The 15,073-nt window shown below is 40.4% G+C and overlaps 1 protein-coding gene across 1 annotated transcript in view; it reads right to left on the bottom strand.

Annotated features, from left to right (window-relative positions):
* Nucleotides 1-4,388: 4,388 nt before the first annotated feature.
* Nucleotides 4,389-15,073, bottom strand: part of ece2a (endothelin converting enzyme 2a) — a 40,949-nt gene continuing 30,264 nt past the window's right edge. The window contains 2 exon segments of the mRNA XM_061694405.1: nt 4,389-5,572; nt 5,574-5,618. Coding sequence (XP_061550389.1) covers nt 5,375-5,572; nt 5,574-5,618 — 243 coding nt within the window. The 3' untranslated portion in view covers nt 4,389-5,374.

Raw genomic sequence — 15,073 nt, 5'->3', positions numbered from 1 at the left:
TGGAGGGATGAATTCACAATGTGACCGCTTACGAATGACGGGCGAAACTAAAAATAAAGAGTAAATGAAACCGTTTGGCGATACATCACACAGAGGAGACTGTAAAAGTAAACAGTGCACTTGGAGCGTTTGTACACAGCCCTGACTCAGTTTCAACGAGAAAAAATGCTTTTCGCTCGAACATGCGATGGTTTCTTTTGACTTGGGTGAGTGTTAACAACGCACACACATAAGCACACGCACACACTGGAGGCACTCAGGCCAATCAATAAAGAGAGAGGAGGGGTGGGCAGAGTAGTGAGAAGAAGAGCGATAGAGTGAGGAAGGCATCGAGCTTGCGGTAGATTAGTGGTGTTGCTGCCCTTGGCCCACAGAGCATGAAGGACAATTGGCAAGGGAGGGAAAGTGGGGAGGGGGTAGTTGGTTGTCATAAATGTAAAAGGACACAGCAACCTCTTTTTGTGGCAAATAAAGGATGGACTGATATGGGAAAAAAATAATAATTCTACAACTACGACTCACTACTACGCTGAATGTAGTTGGATCTTGGGGTAATGGGTAATGGCCACATATTGCGCAGAACGTCCTTTGTGCATGAGAATCTCCTGTAACGAAACGCGGGATGATATTGTCTTTTAAAAGCAGCTTTATTTTATGTACTCTCTTCTTCTTCTGTCTCATCATTTGGCCTCTTCTCCTTTCTGAAGAAGCTCTCGAAAGATGCATGTTTCCAATTCCGTTTTTCTAGCTTACTTTTTTTAATACATCGAATCATGTGACCGAGACGTGGCAAGTAGGGAGGCACCTGATTTTCAAAATAAAACTTCTTTCGCTGATGATCAATAACACCGTGGATATAAGAAGTTTACACACCAAATGTTTTTGTGATATAAAAAAATAAGACCAAGATAAATCATTTAAAAACCTCTTCCACCATTAATGTTGCCTACAATCAGCACAACACCATCGAAAAAAAAAAAAAACTTTTGGAAAAGGGAAGTACAAATCATGTGGTTGCAAAAGTGTGCTCACCCTTCCATAACTGGGATGTTCATAATGAACCAATCACATTCAAACTCATGTTAAAAGTGAGTCAGCATAAACTTGCCACTATTTAAAGTGCATCTGATTAACCTCAAATAAATGTTGTTCTTACTTTTTTTTTTTAGGCTTTTCTAGCAGATGTCTAAAGGTTTTGTGCTAACGCTGACTATAATTTGGAACTTTTTATAATTCCCTCCACCTTAACTAAGAAAAACAGCCCCAAATCATAATGCTGCATCCACAATGATTCACTGTACACGTGGTGTTCTTTTGGCGATGAGCAGTGTTGTTTATGAGCCAAACATCTCTTTTGGAATTATGGCCAAAAAGTTCAACCTTTGTTTCACTGGACCATAAAAAAAATCTCCCAAATACATGCAAGAAAATGTTTTTTGTTGTTGTTGTTTTTTTGTTTTTTTACGTCACAAAAATCTGCGATTCGAAAAGGGCTGTGTACTTTTTATAGCCACTGAATTTTTTCCCCCCAGTCTCTCTGTGTGGCCTGGTACCAAATGGTCCACAGCCCTGTACTGTTTTTTAAAGGAATGGAATTCTGGTGTACGAGGCCCATTCTGTGGTTACATAACGCGAGTCCAGTCAAGTTAAATGTCTCTCTGCCATTGTGCATCAGTCAGCCCATCAGAGACACCCAGCCACCAAGGCCGAGTTTCGATACTGTACATATAAACACATAAGTCGAGGAAATCTAGATGAGGGGCTATAAGCGGGAGCAACTGCAGTGCAATGTGAGACTACAAATGCAGAATAAATACAAATTGCATTGTTGGTCACTCCGTGGCTGCATGAAATCCCCTCCAGGACCAAGGACTTACATAAGCCCTCTCCTGGTGGACATCCTGCCTGGCTTAATGGACGTCAAGCTGATTTTTAACCTTCTAGGGTTTTGCTCCCATTTGTAACCATGGAAACCAGACAGCACCCAAACTCTCCATGGAGCTCTTTTTCAAAGAAACCATTGAACTTTTCGGGGTGCAAAGGCTTGTCACTTGGGGCACTACCCTAAAATGTGAAGCTTTTGCATCCTTGACACTTGAGAACCTACTTTGACCCTGACAAAAGTGCACCTTAGAGTTCAGTATTCCAATGGGAAAAAATGGGGCAGCAGCCCAGGGCAGAATATTTTGGGGGTGCGATATTTCCAAAGAAAAAAAAAAACACAAAAAACATTTCATGGTCACAACTGGCATGTTGACAGCATGGCCTGACTCGCTCCACAAATTTCCGTTGCAGCCCACATTGTAGTTACGATTTCCCTCAAACTGCCGTTATCACTGTCAAACTATAGAAATGTTTCATCATCTCATGATATTATTGATGGATAAGTAGTTTTGAAATCAGAAGTCAAGGATAATAGTTTGTTCAACTATTCTTCAAGTTACTGTAAAAAGGGGTTTAGTAACAAAAAAAAAAACATGTTTTCAATATCACAGTGTTATTATATATTAAATATGGCAATTTTAAATGTTGGTATAGATGTTAGCAAGAATCATGTAAGTTAACAAATGTGATTTGCTTATACTGAAATACATGCTTCAGTAGTGTGTGGGAGAGCATTTCAGTGGTGTGTGTGTGTGTGTGTGTGTGAGCTGGATGGATACAGTACCATATGATATAAATACCATAATTTGCAACACTGATTTATTACCCCACACATGTGTATGGAAATGAAATTCACTGTCAATTGTTGTTTAGTCCCACTGTAGGCACGAGGCAGGCAAACCTGAGAATATGCAAGAAAAGAATTGGTGAACTATTTATAGTAGAGTGCAAAATTCTTCATACCCTGTCAAAATTAGAAAAGTGTTTTTATTTGCTGTCTTTTAGTTGGAAACGACACAAGAAAGTGTTAAGTGAAAATAAAAAATATTTGTCATATAATGCAAAGCAGTACTTGGTCCCTTACTCACAAATAGCTTGTCCCAGTATCTTGTCAGACTCAGGAAATGAACCAATACGTATATATGACGAGACACGGTTTCACAACTGCTGTGCGCAGTAAATACATATTGCGGCAATGCACATTTTCATCCACCAACTTAAACAACTGTTCGTATCATCTTGAAAAGAAAGGAGAGCCACGTGAAAAATCACAGCCAAGTCGTAAAAATAGCATGTAATTACATCTCGGTGGGGAATTAAAAATAAATGATTTCTCCTTTATTAATGTGCAGCCCACCCGCGAGTGGCCCTCCAGTCACCACACTTCCTGGCTGTCTGTCTGTCTGCACCCTCTGTCTAAATTCTGAAGCAGCCCTTGAGACTTATCGCTCATGCACTCTCAAATATTCCTTGTGTGTGTGTGTGTGTGTGTGTGTGTGTGTGTGTGTGTGTCCATAGGCGACAATCAGGATGTATGACAGGTGTGTCAACCACAGCATTCCTCCAAAAGCAGTGCTTGTCTGGTCATCAGACACAGAACAGCACAGAAGCTCTGACATATTAATAGACTTTTGAAAGGGCCTCATAACACACAGGCCAAATCTGCCTTCATGTACACTGACTAGACGCTCTGGTCTGTCCTGCAAATTGTGTAAGTCATTGTATTACTTGTACTATACAACTACAACAGCCAATTATACATCGAGACACATACTGTAGCTAATGTCGTAATAAGGGCAATCTGATTTCCCTGTATTTTGCTCCTGAGTTGCACTAAACACTTCAATATCATTTAAAACTCATCTTACAACATTATCCTAAAAAATAAGCGGAAGAGCATGTACAAGTGGCGAAGAATCGCTATAACATACTCTATACTATACAACCCAAACTAAACTTAGCTCCTCCCTGACATACAAAGCTTGTCTCTCAATGGAGATACAGTGGAACCTCGATACAACAGACTCCAATGTACCAGATATCGGATCAAACGGACCATCGGGACTGAATAATGTGTCCAAAAATAGTTTCCATTTTTTCACTTAAAATGCCTTTGAGAAAGTCTGTTAGTTCCAGAATTGGCCGCTGTTTTCACTGGTGCTGTGGCACAATGCAGGAACAGAACAGATGTGTTTCCGGGTCACAGATATACAATAATTATAAATCCTCCCGTGCCTATGTGGCGGCCATATTGAATGTGGGGCATTGATGTGGCGGCCATACATGCCATATAGGCCATATATATGTGACGATATCTATTGTTTATTGTACATAGAGTAGAAAGAGAGCAGCATGCATGCAGCGCTAATGCTGAAGAGTACAAAACAGTCTTTGGACTCTGGAACATGCTATTTTGTATATAGTGACAGTTTTGTTTTTGTGTCAACCCATTCGCCTTTGGCAACAGATTTACAACTAGGAAGCACACTAATTCCCCACAGCTCCTGAAAGTGACTCGCCTACGATGAGTACTGTATGTCAACAATGTCACCATGACAAAGCACACTGGCAAAGCACACAAGTTCGGATAAAAAGCGAAACTTTCAAACATTTTCAAGCTTTTTTAGATATTTATTTACAATAACTTTGTACTGTACTGGGCGTTTTAGGCCACAAAAACAAAAAAAAAAAGTGCTTCAATGTAATGGACAATCGGCTATTTCGGACAACCTCCAGCCCCGATTAGTCCGTTCTATCCAGGTTCTACTGTACTGTATATCACTTCAACATACTTAGTTGGACCAATTACTGTACTATTTTCTTATTTAGACAAGGCTTTGGCAACATCTTGTGGCATTTCCAGGCATTTCAGGGAGAGCACAAAAATGCCAACAGGCGAATTGTGAATAGCAAATGTGTGTCATGGGAAATGATCGAATTTGACTTTTTTCAATATTTGCAGAAAAATGATTATTTACTCAAAATAATGTTATCTTTGTTCATCTATGCTGGTGACATATAGTGGCGGGCAGAAAAATTAAATGCTCTTCCAGAAAGTACAATTGACCTAACCTTTTGCCTTTTATACAACAGAATATTTTATGTTCAACTAAAAAGGGCCAGATTTTATACTAAGTAAATCTGAGAGTAAATGAAGACCAAATCATAATTATTTCAGTATCGTATAGTTTACTTTGTGATTTAGATTTTTGTTTGGTGGTGGGCCATGGCTCAACAAAGCTTGGGAAACACTGGTATAAAAGAATAGAGGTACATAAAATGTGTCCTAGAAATATTTTAAAAATGCTAAAATATTGCAAAATCAGTTCTTAAAAAAGGAGAGGTTAAACTGTATGATAGAGGTAATTCTTCAAATTTAAAGGCTTAGTTAAAATAACAATGCCAACCTAAGAGGTAGCAGAGTCAGTATCTATATAATTATTGTCCAACTATAAGTCAATCTGAAACAGGAAGTCTTCGTGATCACAGTTTATTGTTGTGATGATTTGTGCAGGTTGAGATTTGCTGCTAGCTTCTTTTCCAGAGCTGCATCTTCCGCACTGAGCGCCTTTCCTTTGGTCATAACATACACGAAATACTCAAAGCCGTCGCCGTAACTGTACTGTTGGATGGACCAGTTGTACTCGCTGCGTGCGTACAGGTGCTTTCTGAAGAAGGGCTGGGCAAAAGGTCACCGAAACAAAAAGTCCTCTGGGCTTCAAGCTGCGGCTGATCTGAAAAAGACAAGGTGACACGGTGAATTTAAAAACATTAATTTTCAAATCCTGCCTAGTCACATTTTGACGAGTGAGATTGTCAGCATCAATGAGCATGTAAAGCCATTATAATTTGTTCTTTCCAGTTTTTATTGGCAATTGAAAAACAAAAACAATGGAAAAAGTAACTGATTAATTTGTTATTGTTTTTAACCAAAAGCAAAAAGGGCCTGTTTTTTTTTTTTTTTTTTTACTCAGATCATAAATACGGAATGGAAAAATCCACATATTATTTGTCCTTACCATTTTCGATTTGCAATCGAAAATAAAAAAATGGTTTTGTAATGCCCCCTTACTACGACAGTGTTGAAGTGGCAAACATTTGCGGGAAATATTGGTATCATCAACAATATAGTGATTGCAGCCATGAACCTTAGAAAAATTAAAGCGAGAGGTTGACGCATAATGTGAGCTAGGCTACTTTTTGCGGTAAAAACTAAAGCACAATTTCACTCAAAAGGTTCTTTAAGAAAATATATAACTGGAAAATCCTGATGATCTTATCATTTGTCCTCTCGGGATTCACAAAATGTGGTACACAGGCTCCCTATCACGCTATGCAAAAGAATGACAGCCTAAATACAGTTCAGTTGTGTTTCACTTTTAAGCTCAGTACATAGTCATTTTATCTTTACGAGCTGTTTCTTGTGTTGAGATTTTTTTCGATTGCCAATTGAAAATGGAAAAAGGGAATGAAACACAGATTCTTGTGTGGTCTCCACGCTCGGCTGGTAGGAACACACTGGCTCCGCCCCCAACTCCATCCCTGAGGAAAGAGGAGCACGTGGGTTCTTCTGTGCTCACATGATTTATCTGCACTGAGAAGCAGCCTGAACATGAATTATTTACTCGTCACTGTGACAGAGAGAAAAAGTGAGAGGGGGAGACATCAAATGAATGATGTCATGCACAGAAAAGGGACAGGACCAGTTGGAGGCCGGCCATTATGTAGAATATAATTGACTGCGCACATTTATTAGGTACACTCCACTCCAAAAGTATTGGAACATTGAGGTCAGTTCCTTAATTATGGCTGTAGACATCAGAAAAAGAAGATTAATTATTTGGTGAAGATTAATTATTTCCAGGTATTTACATCCAGATCTGATACACAACCAAGATAGCGTTATTTGTAATAAAACACAAATTTTTTTTTGGGGGGGGGGGGGGGTGAGCAAAAGTATTGGAACAGATAGAATTACAATAGACTGTTATTGTTTGTTTTGAGGGGCTTGCTCCCTTCAGTCTCCTCTTCAGCAGGTTAAATGCATACTCAATAGGGTTTAAATCTGGAGATTGAGTTGACTAATCTTGAATGTGGCTTATGCCTCGAACTGTCAATGTAGTCGACAAAGGCATTACCCAAATCTGAAATTGAGTGTAGACATTCAGTGCTATTTATTATTAAAACAGTGGAACCTCATTTTGGTGATTAATCTATGAAAACGTATGACTCAAACTTAATCATATGAAAACTGAAGCAATCTTTCCCATATGAAATAATGTAAATCCAGTAAATCCATTCCAGATACTCAAAAATATTGACAATAGATCAATTTTATCGAGAATAACTTTACTTTTACATAAAGAAAACAATTGAAATAAATATAGATGACTAATGAAATTACTTTTAGTTTTATTGAAGACAAGATGAAGGCGAGGAAGGGGAAGGTTGGAGCGTTTGTTTGGAAGGGGAATCCCCCATTTGGAAGGGGAATCCCCCATATGGGGTTATTTCAATTCTATTTTTTACTGGCAGTAGGACCATTTTGTGAATTACAAGAAGACGTGGACTTCCTTTACATCCTGGCGAGATCAGCCACGCATACGCCATTTTTTACTTTGCTACGAGTTCTTTCTTGAATTCGATCCTGTTTCTCGCCTTCTCTATCAAAGGGCTGGCACTCGAAATGTTCTTTGGCCCCACTGTGGCTTATTTAGCAATTGCACCAAAAAAAAAAAATAATAAAAATCATAGAAAAATGGAAATTTGGAACAAAAACTGAGTGGATGTACAAAGCAGGACAACATTTTGATGAAAAAAGAAAAAACGTTGAAAACCGAATCTTACAATAATGGAGGTTCCACTGTAATCAAGCTAATAGAACATATCAAGGCAACAAAACACATCTGTCAGTCACGTTCCAGTAGTTATTGCTCATGTGAAAAATGGGTGGATTCAAACTAAAATGCTATCTTCTCAGCTGTGTATCAGATCCAGATGAAAATACCTGGAAATACCAGTTGATTTCTTGTCTCAAATTTTTTTTTTTCCATGTCAAACCCAAATGTTTTCAGTCTAACAAAAAGGAATTGACCTGATCGTTGCAAAGCTTATGGAAGGGAGTGTACTTCTGCAGTTGTTTTTCTCATTTTGTTGCTTGATAATGCCAAAGCTATTTTTATTTAGATTACTCGATTGATCACTGCTATAATCGGTAGAAAAATGGATTCTAAAAATATTCAATAGCTGCAGCCCTAATATTATGACATCACCCAATTGTGACAGCTTCCTCGTGGGTGTCATAAAGTGGAAGGATGTTCAGGCTTCATTAGTAAATTACAAAACAAGAGCCTTCCTTCATCTCACCAGCCATTATTCATGACACCATCCGTGTACCACCACCGTCTTACAGTAGGTCATGGGCGACTGGAAACGTTTTGACACTGAATTGCAGCAAACAAGCCTCGTGATTCGAGAGGTTTTTAAGATTGTAAATTGACACACTGACACATTAGCACATCCTGCTTTGTTCTCACACTCAGCAAGAAAAAACATTGCAAAATGTGCCGACTGATGAATATAGTGAGTCATTCTTATACACAACTTTGTTTCTGTGTACTGCCACTCAAACACCTACACATAAACAACCAATAAATAGAGTGTTTGTGCATACGATGCTGTAATACTATGGCAAACACGAGGCACAAAGAATATTAATTTCTAAACTTATCCACAGACAATAAGTTAGCACACTCCATGGGAATGATTTGACATGCAAAACTTGCTTTGCAGACTGGCACACACGACATTGTGGCCTCTCATCAATTATTCAGCGAGGTGGCGGAAGCTTGTGCGCGCGGGTGAGCTGACCTGTCTTAGTGCACGGCAACGCAGGTAAAATGAGATCCTCATTAAAAATGAGCCAGGAGGATTCCTCGATAGTCCCACCACCATGTGAAGGTGTGTGACAACATTGAAATGAGGCAACTAGGGGAGCTGAGAATGCGGGCGCGGATCGACAAGACACAGGTTTGATTCCACAGATCAGTAATTCTCAAAGTGGAGTTTAGAAAAATCCAGTAAGTACTTTTTTTTTTTTTTTTACTTTTCATCTACAGTACACTTTTTACTTTCCATTTAATGTTAAATGTTCAACTTTACAAGTACAGTACATTTTAAAATTACAGTTCACTTGTACTAAACTTTGAAGTAGAGTTCAATATATTTGTATTTAATTTTTAAGACCTGTTTGTTTTTAAACATTTAAGTACAATTTTTATTTAGCTTGTATGTGCAACACATTTTAATTGAATCATTACGCAAGCAATTTTTAAAATGTGCCCTGCGATTGGCTGGCGACCGGTTCAGGGTGTACTTCGCCTCCTGCCCGATGACAGCTGGGATAGGCTCCAGCACGCACACGACCCTAGTGAGGATAAGCGGCTCAGAAAATGGATGGATATATATTTAAGCGCAGTGTTAATATTCAAACTGCATAATGTTACAGTGGATTACAATAATAAATGCAGATTTACTTTTTAATTTATTTTAATGTTGGTCAGTGATACAGCGATGGTACTTGGACAGTTGTGTTTTTATTATTTGGTGCTTGGTGTGAAATGTTAGAAAGGCATCTTTTTCAGAATAAAAGGTGTAATATTATGTGAAAAAAGTTGTATTCTTGAAATTCACTTGTTCAAATCGACTTTCTTCCCTCATTAAACTTTGACTTTAATATAATAACATTACGACTTTACATCCTGACAAAATGTCTTCTAGTAAAGATTACAAAAAAAACAACGGCCCCCCCCCAATCAGAACCCGAGCGGTGTTCTGTTATTGGACTTCTGTGCTCATCACGGATTGTCCATAATGAACACCATGTTCAAGCATAAGGGTGTCCACACGTGCACTTGATACCAGGATACCCTAGGTCGCAGTTCAATGATCGACTTTATGGTCGTGCCATCTGACTTGCGGCTGCATGTCTTGGACACTCGGGTGAAGAGAGGGGCGCAGCTGTCAACCGTGACCAGCCAGCACCAAACTTTTTTTTTTTTTTTTTTTTTTTGTCTCCAAGGAAACGTATGGTATGAAGAGTAGGAAGAGATGCGCCAACTTGAAAGGCTGTATGTTGTTGTTTGCCTCCACAGCGTGCTGCTTAAAAGCCCACACAACTTGCTCTCTGTCACCTGTTGGTGAGTTGGCTCCGATGGTGGGGGAAGCAGTGTGTACACAACACTGTGTATAGTGGGGATGGGGCACTGCTGACCTCGACTCAGGATGTTGTGAGCCGGTTGGGAGAATACTTTGAAGACCTCAATTCCACCGACAGGCCTTTCCATAAAGAAGCAGAGTCTGGGGTCTCTGAGGCAGGCTCTCCTATCTCTGGGATTGAGATCGGCAATGAGATCCTGCCCCAAGTAGAAGAGTTCAAGTATCTTGGGGTCTTGTTCACAAGTGAGTGAAGAATGGTACAGGAGATCGATAGGCGGATCGGTGCAGCGTGAGTTTGTATCGGTTCGTTGTGGTGAAGAAGGAGCGAAGCCAAAAGGCGAAGCTCTCAATTTACCGGTCTATCTACGTTCCTACCCTCACCTATGGTCACGAGCTGTGGGTCGTGACCGAAAGAATAAGATCCCGGATACAAGTGGCTGAAATGAGTTTCCTCCGCAGGGTGTCTGGGCTCTCCCTTAGAGATAGGGCGAGAAGCTCGGTCATCCAGGAGGGGCTCAGAGTAGAGCCGCTGCTCCTCCAGATTGAGAGAAGCAAAATGAGGTGGCTCGGGCATCTGATTAAGATGCCTCCTGGACGCCTCCCTGGTGTGGTGTTCCGGGTCACGTCCCACCAGGAGGAGACCCCGGGGACGACCCAGGACACGCTGGAGATACTACGTCTCTCGGCTGGCCTGGGAACGCCTCGGGATCCCCCCGGAAGAGCTGGAGGAAGTGGCTGGGGAGAGGGAAGTCTGGGCGTCCCGCCTAAAGCTACTGTCCCTGCGACCCGACCTCGGATAAGCAGAAGATGGATGGATAGACATCTTTTTTTTCCCTCAAAAATTGGCAACTTTTTCATTTCTCAGTGATAAAGCTACATATGCCAAATATAATACTACCAGTTGTTTGAGGCATATCAGTGAATGACTGGATCATGTGTGATATTGAAGAGTTGTTTTTTTAATAATCACAATGCACCTCTGTTGGGAGATAAACTGTAGTAAACCAAGCTGAAGCTTAGTTAAATTAACTTTGTACTTGTCAGCCACTTCGAGAGTACTTGCAGGGCCTTAATATTAATATCTCCTCCTGCTTTTATTCTTTCTTCTGCGGGATCAGGTTGGTCTGAAGATCCTGTACATGAGCGAGACGATTTGTCTGCAGTGGTCAGGTAGGGATAGACTGGCGCGTTATCGCGTCTCTCGCCGTGACTCAGCTCAACCAGATCGTTGGTGTTACATATTTTGTGAGATGGAAAAGGTATATCCTGGCCTCTTGAGGCCCTAAATGTGCACACTGGCATCCTTTCCCACTGGTTTGCGTCTAATTCAATCTTACAAAGTATTTATAACGCGTTCACATCTTCATAGAGTCACTTTAAGGTTGTAATGTTGACATTTACAAGCAAGGACATATGAATCTAGTCCAGTGTTTGGACAAGATCTTAATTTAAATACTAGCTAAATTCTTTACAAAAAAAAACAAAAAAACAAAAAAATCTGTCTTACCAATATTAGTTATCATTTGTGTTAATGAGGTACACAAGCATCACCAAATTTTTCAGAGCACCTCATGAGTTTTGGAGCTCATGTTGATAAGATGAACTAATGTCGCAATAGGTAAATTTTAAATACGTTAAAAGTTAAAGGCCAGGAGAATTGTTCAATTTTGAGTTTGACGTGTATTTTCAGAAACAAATAAACCTAGTTGCACAAAACCACACAATCTACAATTTGTAAAAGAATAAACATATAATGATTAAATAAAATTATTTTTAATTTTACATCTCAGGTCTGTGTTTTATATTGATTTTCTCTTTTAATCCGACAACGCCCATGATTTCATCATCAAAATAACTGAATTTGCATATTTCCTATTCAAATACATGGGCAAGACACGAGGTGGCAGTCAGCAGCCTCGCCTCACTTCAGACTGCGCAATCCCTCACTAACTGGGCTTGTAATTGGAAAAGCCTGTTTCTTTCTCTCTTCAAGTCTCTGACATAATGTTGTTGGACACTTTTAATATTCACTAAAATTTTCTATAGTCAGACTAATGTATTTAATATGTGTTACTGTACATATTAGTTTTTCAGATCGCATAAAACCGCATTTAATAGTGCGAGGTGAGGCAGACAGTACTCTGCCTCATAAAGGCCGACTTACCATTAAGCAAACACAAATCTCATAAAAAGTCCTTAGTAAAGTTTTCTTCGATTTAAAGCAACTATCCTTTCCATCTTAATTCACACGCTTAGAAACACATCAATCAATCTATCATGATTGTTTCAAATACTCCCCCCTCCCTTCTCACGCAATGGAGTATTCCAACTTCTTACTGCTCATGTGCAGAACTTGATTTAGGAAGACGAAACAAACTTGTTAGCATAGAGGATATCCATCCATCCATTTTCTGAGCCGCTTCTCCTCACTAGGGTCGCAGGCGTGCTGGAGCCTATCCCAAGCTGTCATCGGGCAGGAGGCGGGGTACATCCTGAACTGGTTGCCAGCCAATCGCAGGGCACATACAAACAAACAACCCTTCGCACTCACAGTCATGCCTACGGGCAATTTAGAGTCTCCAATTAATGCATGTTTTTGGGATGTGGGAGGAAACCGGAGTGCCCGGAGAAAGCCCACGCAGGCACGGGGAGAACATGCAAACTCCACACAGGCGGGGACGGGGATTGAACCCCGCACCTCAGAACTGTGAGGCTGACGGTCTAAAAAGGTCGGCCACCGTGCCGCCCATAGAGGATATTTCTAACCTTAATATTTGTCTTAAGTGGATTACCAATTGAAACAGGATCTGATAATGAAGGAGGACCAACACTGGAGATTAAAGATCATCTTCAGGCCAGAAAATATCAGTTCACCAGTTTTTAATGTCAGGCTGTTAATTCAATAGCAAATACAGCATTCTGTTTGGCTCAGAAATTTGTAAATCTGACTCTGTCAGTGCCTCACCAGCCATGAACCTCACTGCACGTCACTGGTGTGTGGGCACGTGTTTTTTTTGTTTGTACTTATGTCACTTTCCTCAACGTGTGATGCGGTGAGGTGATCAGGGGGTAGTGACAACAATGGGGGACTATCTCTGGACAGCAGACCTGCACGGACCGCAGCAGACTGTCCTTTAGAGATACCACGTTGCCATATTAAACACACAGGGAGTCGTGAGGTTATTTTTGTTTGTACTTTTTGTTATTTGTATTTTGTACGCACACACACACACAAGCGCAGAGGGAAACGCACTGGAGGAGGTGCATGTGTTATTTAGGTCAAACTCTCATGTCATATTTCATAAATCCGCCTCCTGTCTTCTTCACGGTTGTTTACTGGTCAAACGTATCACGGCGGCTTCCCACCTCCCCTAAAGGCGTGCGCTCGCCATCAGCTCTTTCTGTTTCACCTCAACCGTAGCCCGCAGCCAGGCATGTGCATCGCAAAAACGTGCCGACTTCTGGGGGAGCGGCTGAGAGAAAGCAAGAGGATAAAAAGGAGGGGAGTTAGGTCTCTGCTAACAAAGCTCATCTCTTCTGCTCTTTGCTTCAGGGTTTGCTTCAGCCTGCTTTGTCTTCTTTTTGCATCTACACAGGCAGTGTGTCTTCGCTTCAATTCTGCCTTCAAGAGTAAAATGTGTAAAAGTATACGAGGCCTCCTCTGCCCCAAAGATGCTTAATTTGCGATGAGCGCATGTGTGAATTTGCCCGAGTGAGTGTCTCAGACATGCCACGAAGGGAAATTGGAGCTCATGTGCACAAGTGCAACAAGCATACATAATCTTGATCACGCTGATCCACCGGGAGATTTACAACCGTTGACACAGTGATGGATAACAGGAGGGGGAATGTGCGAGGAGTTGGATTCCCGCTCCCTCCATCCTCACCCAACTTACACTTCATCTCTGCCGCCCACCCACTGCACACATAAATTACACATCTGAGACCTTGCCTCCTTTTCTCTTCCCCTCAACATCACTTGAGCCCTTTGCCGGGAATGAGCAGGCATGCAGTCACCAGTCACAATATTAAGCAAAAACAAATACAATATAATGTACATAGTTTTCCTGACCCGATCAGCTGTTTTAAAAGAGATGCCACACCAGGAAGCAAAGACATCTCTGACGAAGGCTGGAGTGACAGCCGAAACTGTCAGCAAGGTAAGAGTTTCCTTTTAACTGCTTCTTTTTTTGTCTGAACAAAAGAAATCCCCAAAAAAATCCAATAAATAAAGAAATACATTTCTTTATTTATTAAATTTCTAGCTCGTACTTTGTGGTATATTTTTGGTTGAGAGTGCAAACACATTATACACACACACAAACACACACTGTATATATATTTAACTTCGACCAAAAATATACCACAAAGTACGATCTAAAACATTCATCCATCCATTTTCCGTCACGCTTATCCTCACTCGGGTCATTTTAATATAATTTCAAATTCATAACATTACCCTTAAGAAAATGGCTTGCAGATCATTTTAATTTGAAAAACTGCAACGGGAGTGTACATGTGGAGATGTGTGGTAACTTCAACTAACATCCCGGGATAAATTTAGCCTTTTAATGAATAGGTTAGTTCCCAAGTCGAAATGTATCACGTCAACATATTTCCTTAACACCAATTTTTACTTTCCTATTAGCCTGGATTTTGGCTACATCTTGTGGCATTTTAGGGCATTACAGAACAAGCATAAAAATGCAAATAGTGGAGTTTTTCAGCAAATAGCTGACGACAGGCCCACCACACATTATTTGTATTACGTTAAGATTTCCAATTCAGGAATGGGTGGATTAAAGCATCATTAACCCTTTGCCCAAAATGTTACAGCTTGGTTGAAATTGATATATTTTGGCCTATGTTGAGTGCTCAAGTACTGTTATGAATGCATAATACAAATAGTATTGTGAGAACCATTTTAGTGCAGGATCTTTGGTACAGCTTTTGCATTAAACTGCACAGATGA

This window comes from Phycodurus eques, chromosome 13, assembly GCF_024500275.1.
Source record: "Phycodurus eques isolate BA_2022a chromosome 13, UOR_Pequ_1.1, whole genome shotgun sequence".
Classification (NCBI taxonomy): Eukaryota; Metazoa; Chordata; class Actinopteri; order Syngnathiformes; family Syngnathidae; genus Phycodurus; species Phycodurus eques.
This window is presented reverse-complemented; position numbering and strand designations above follow the sequence as displayed.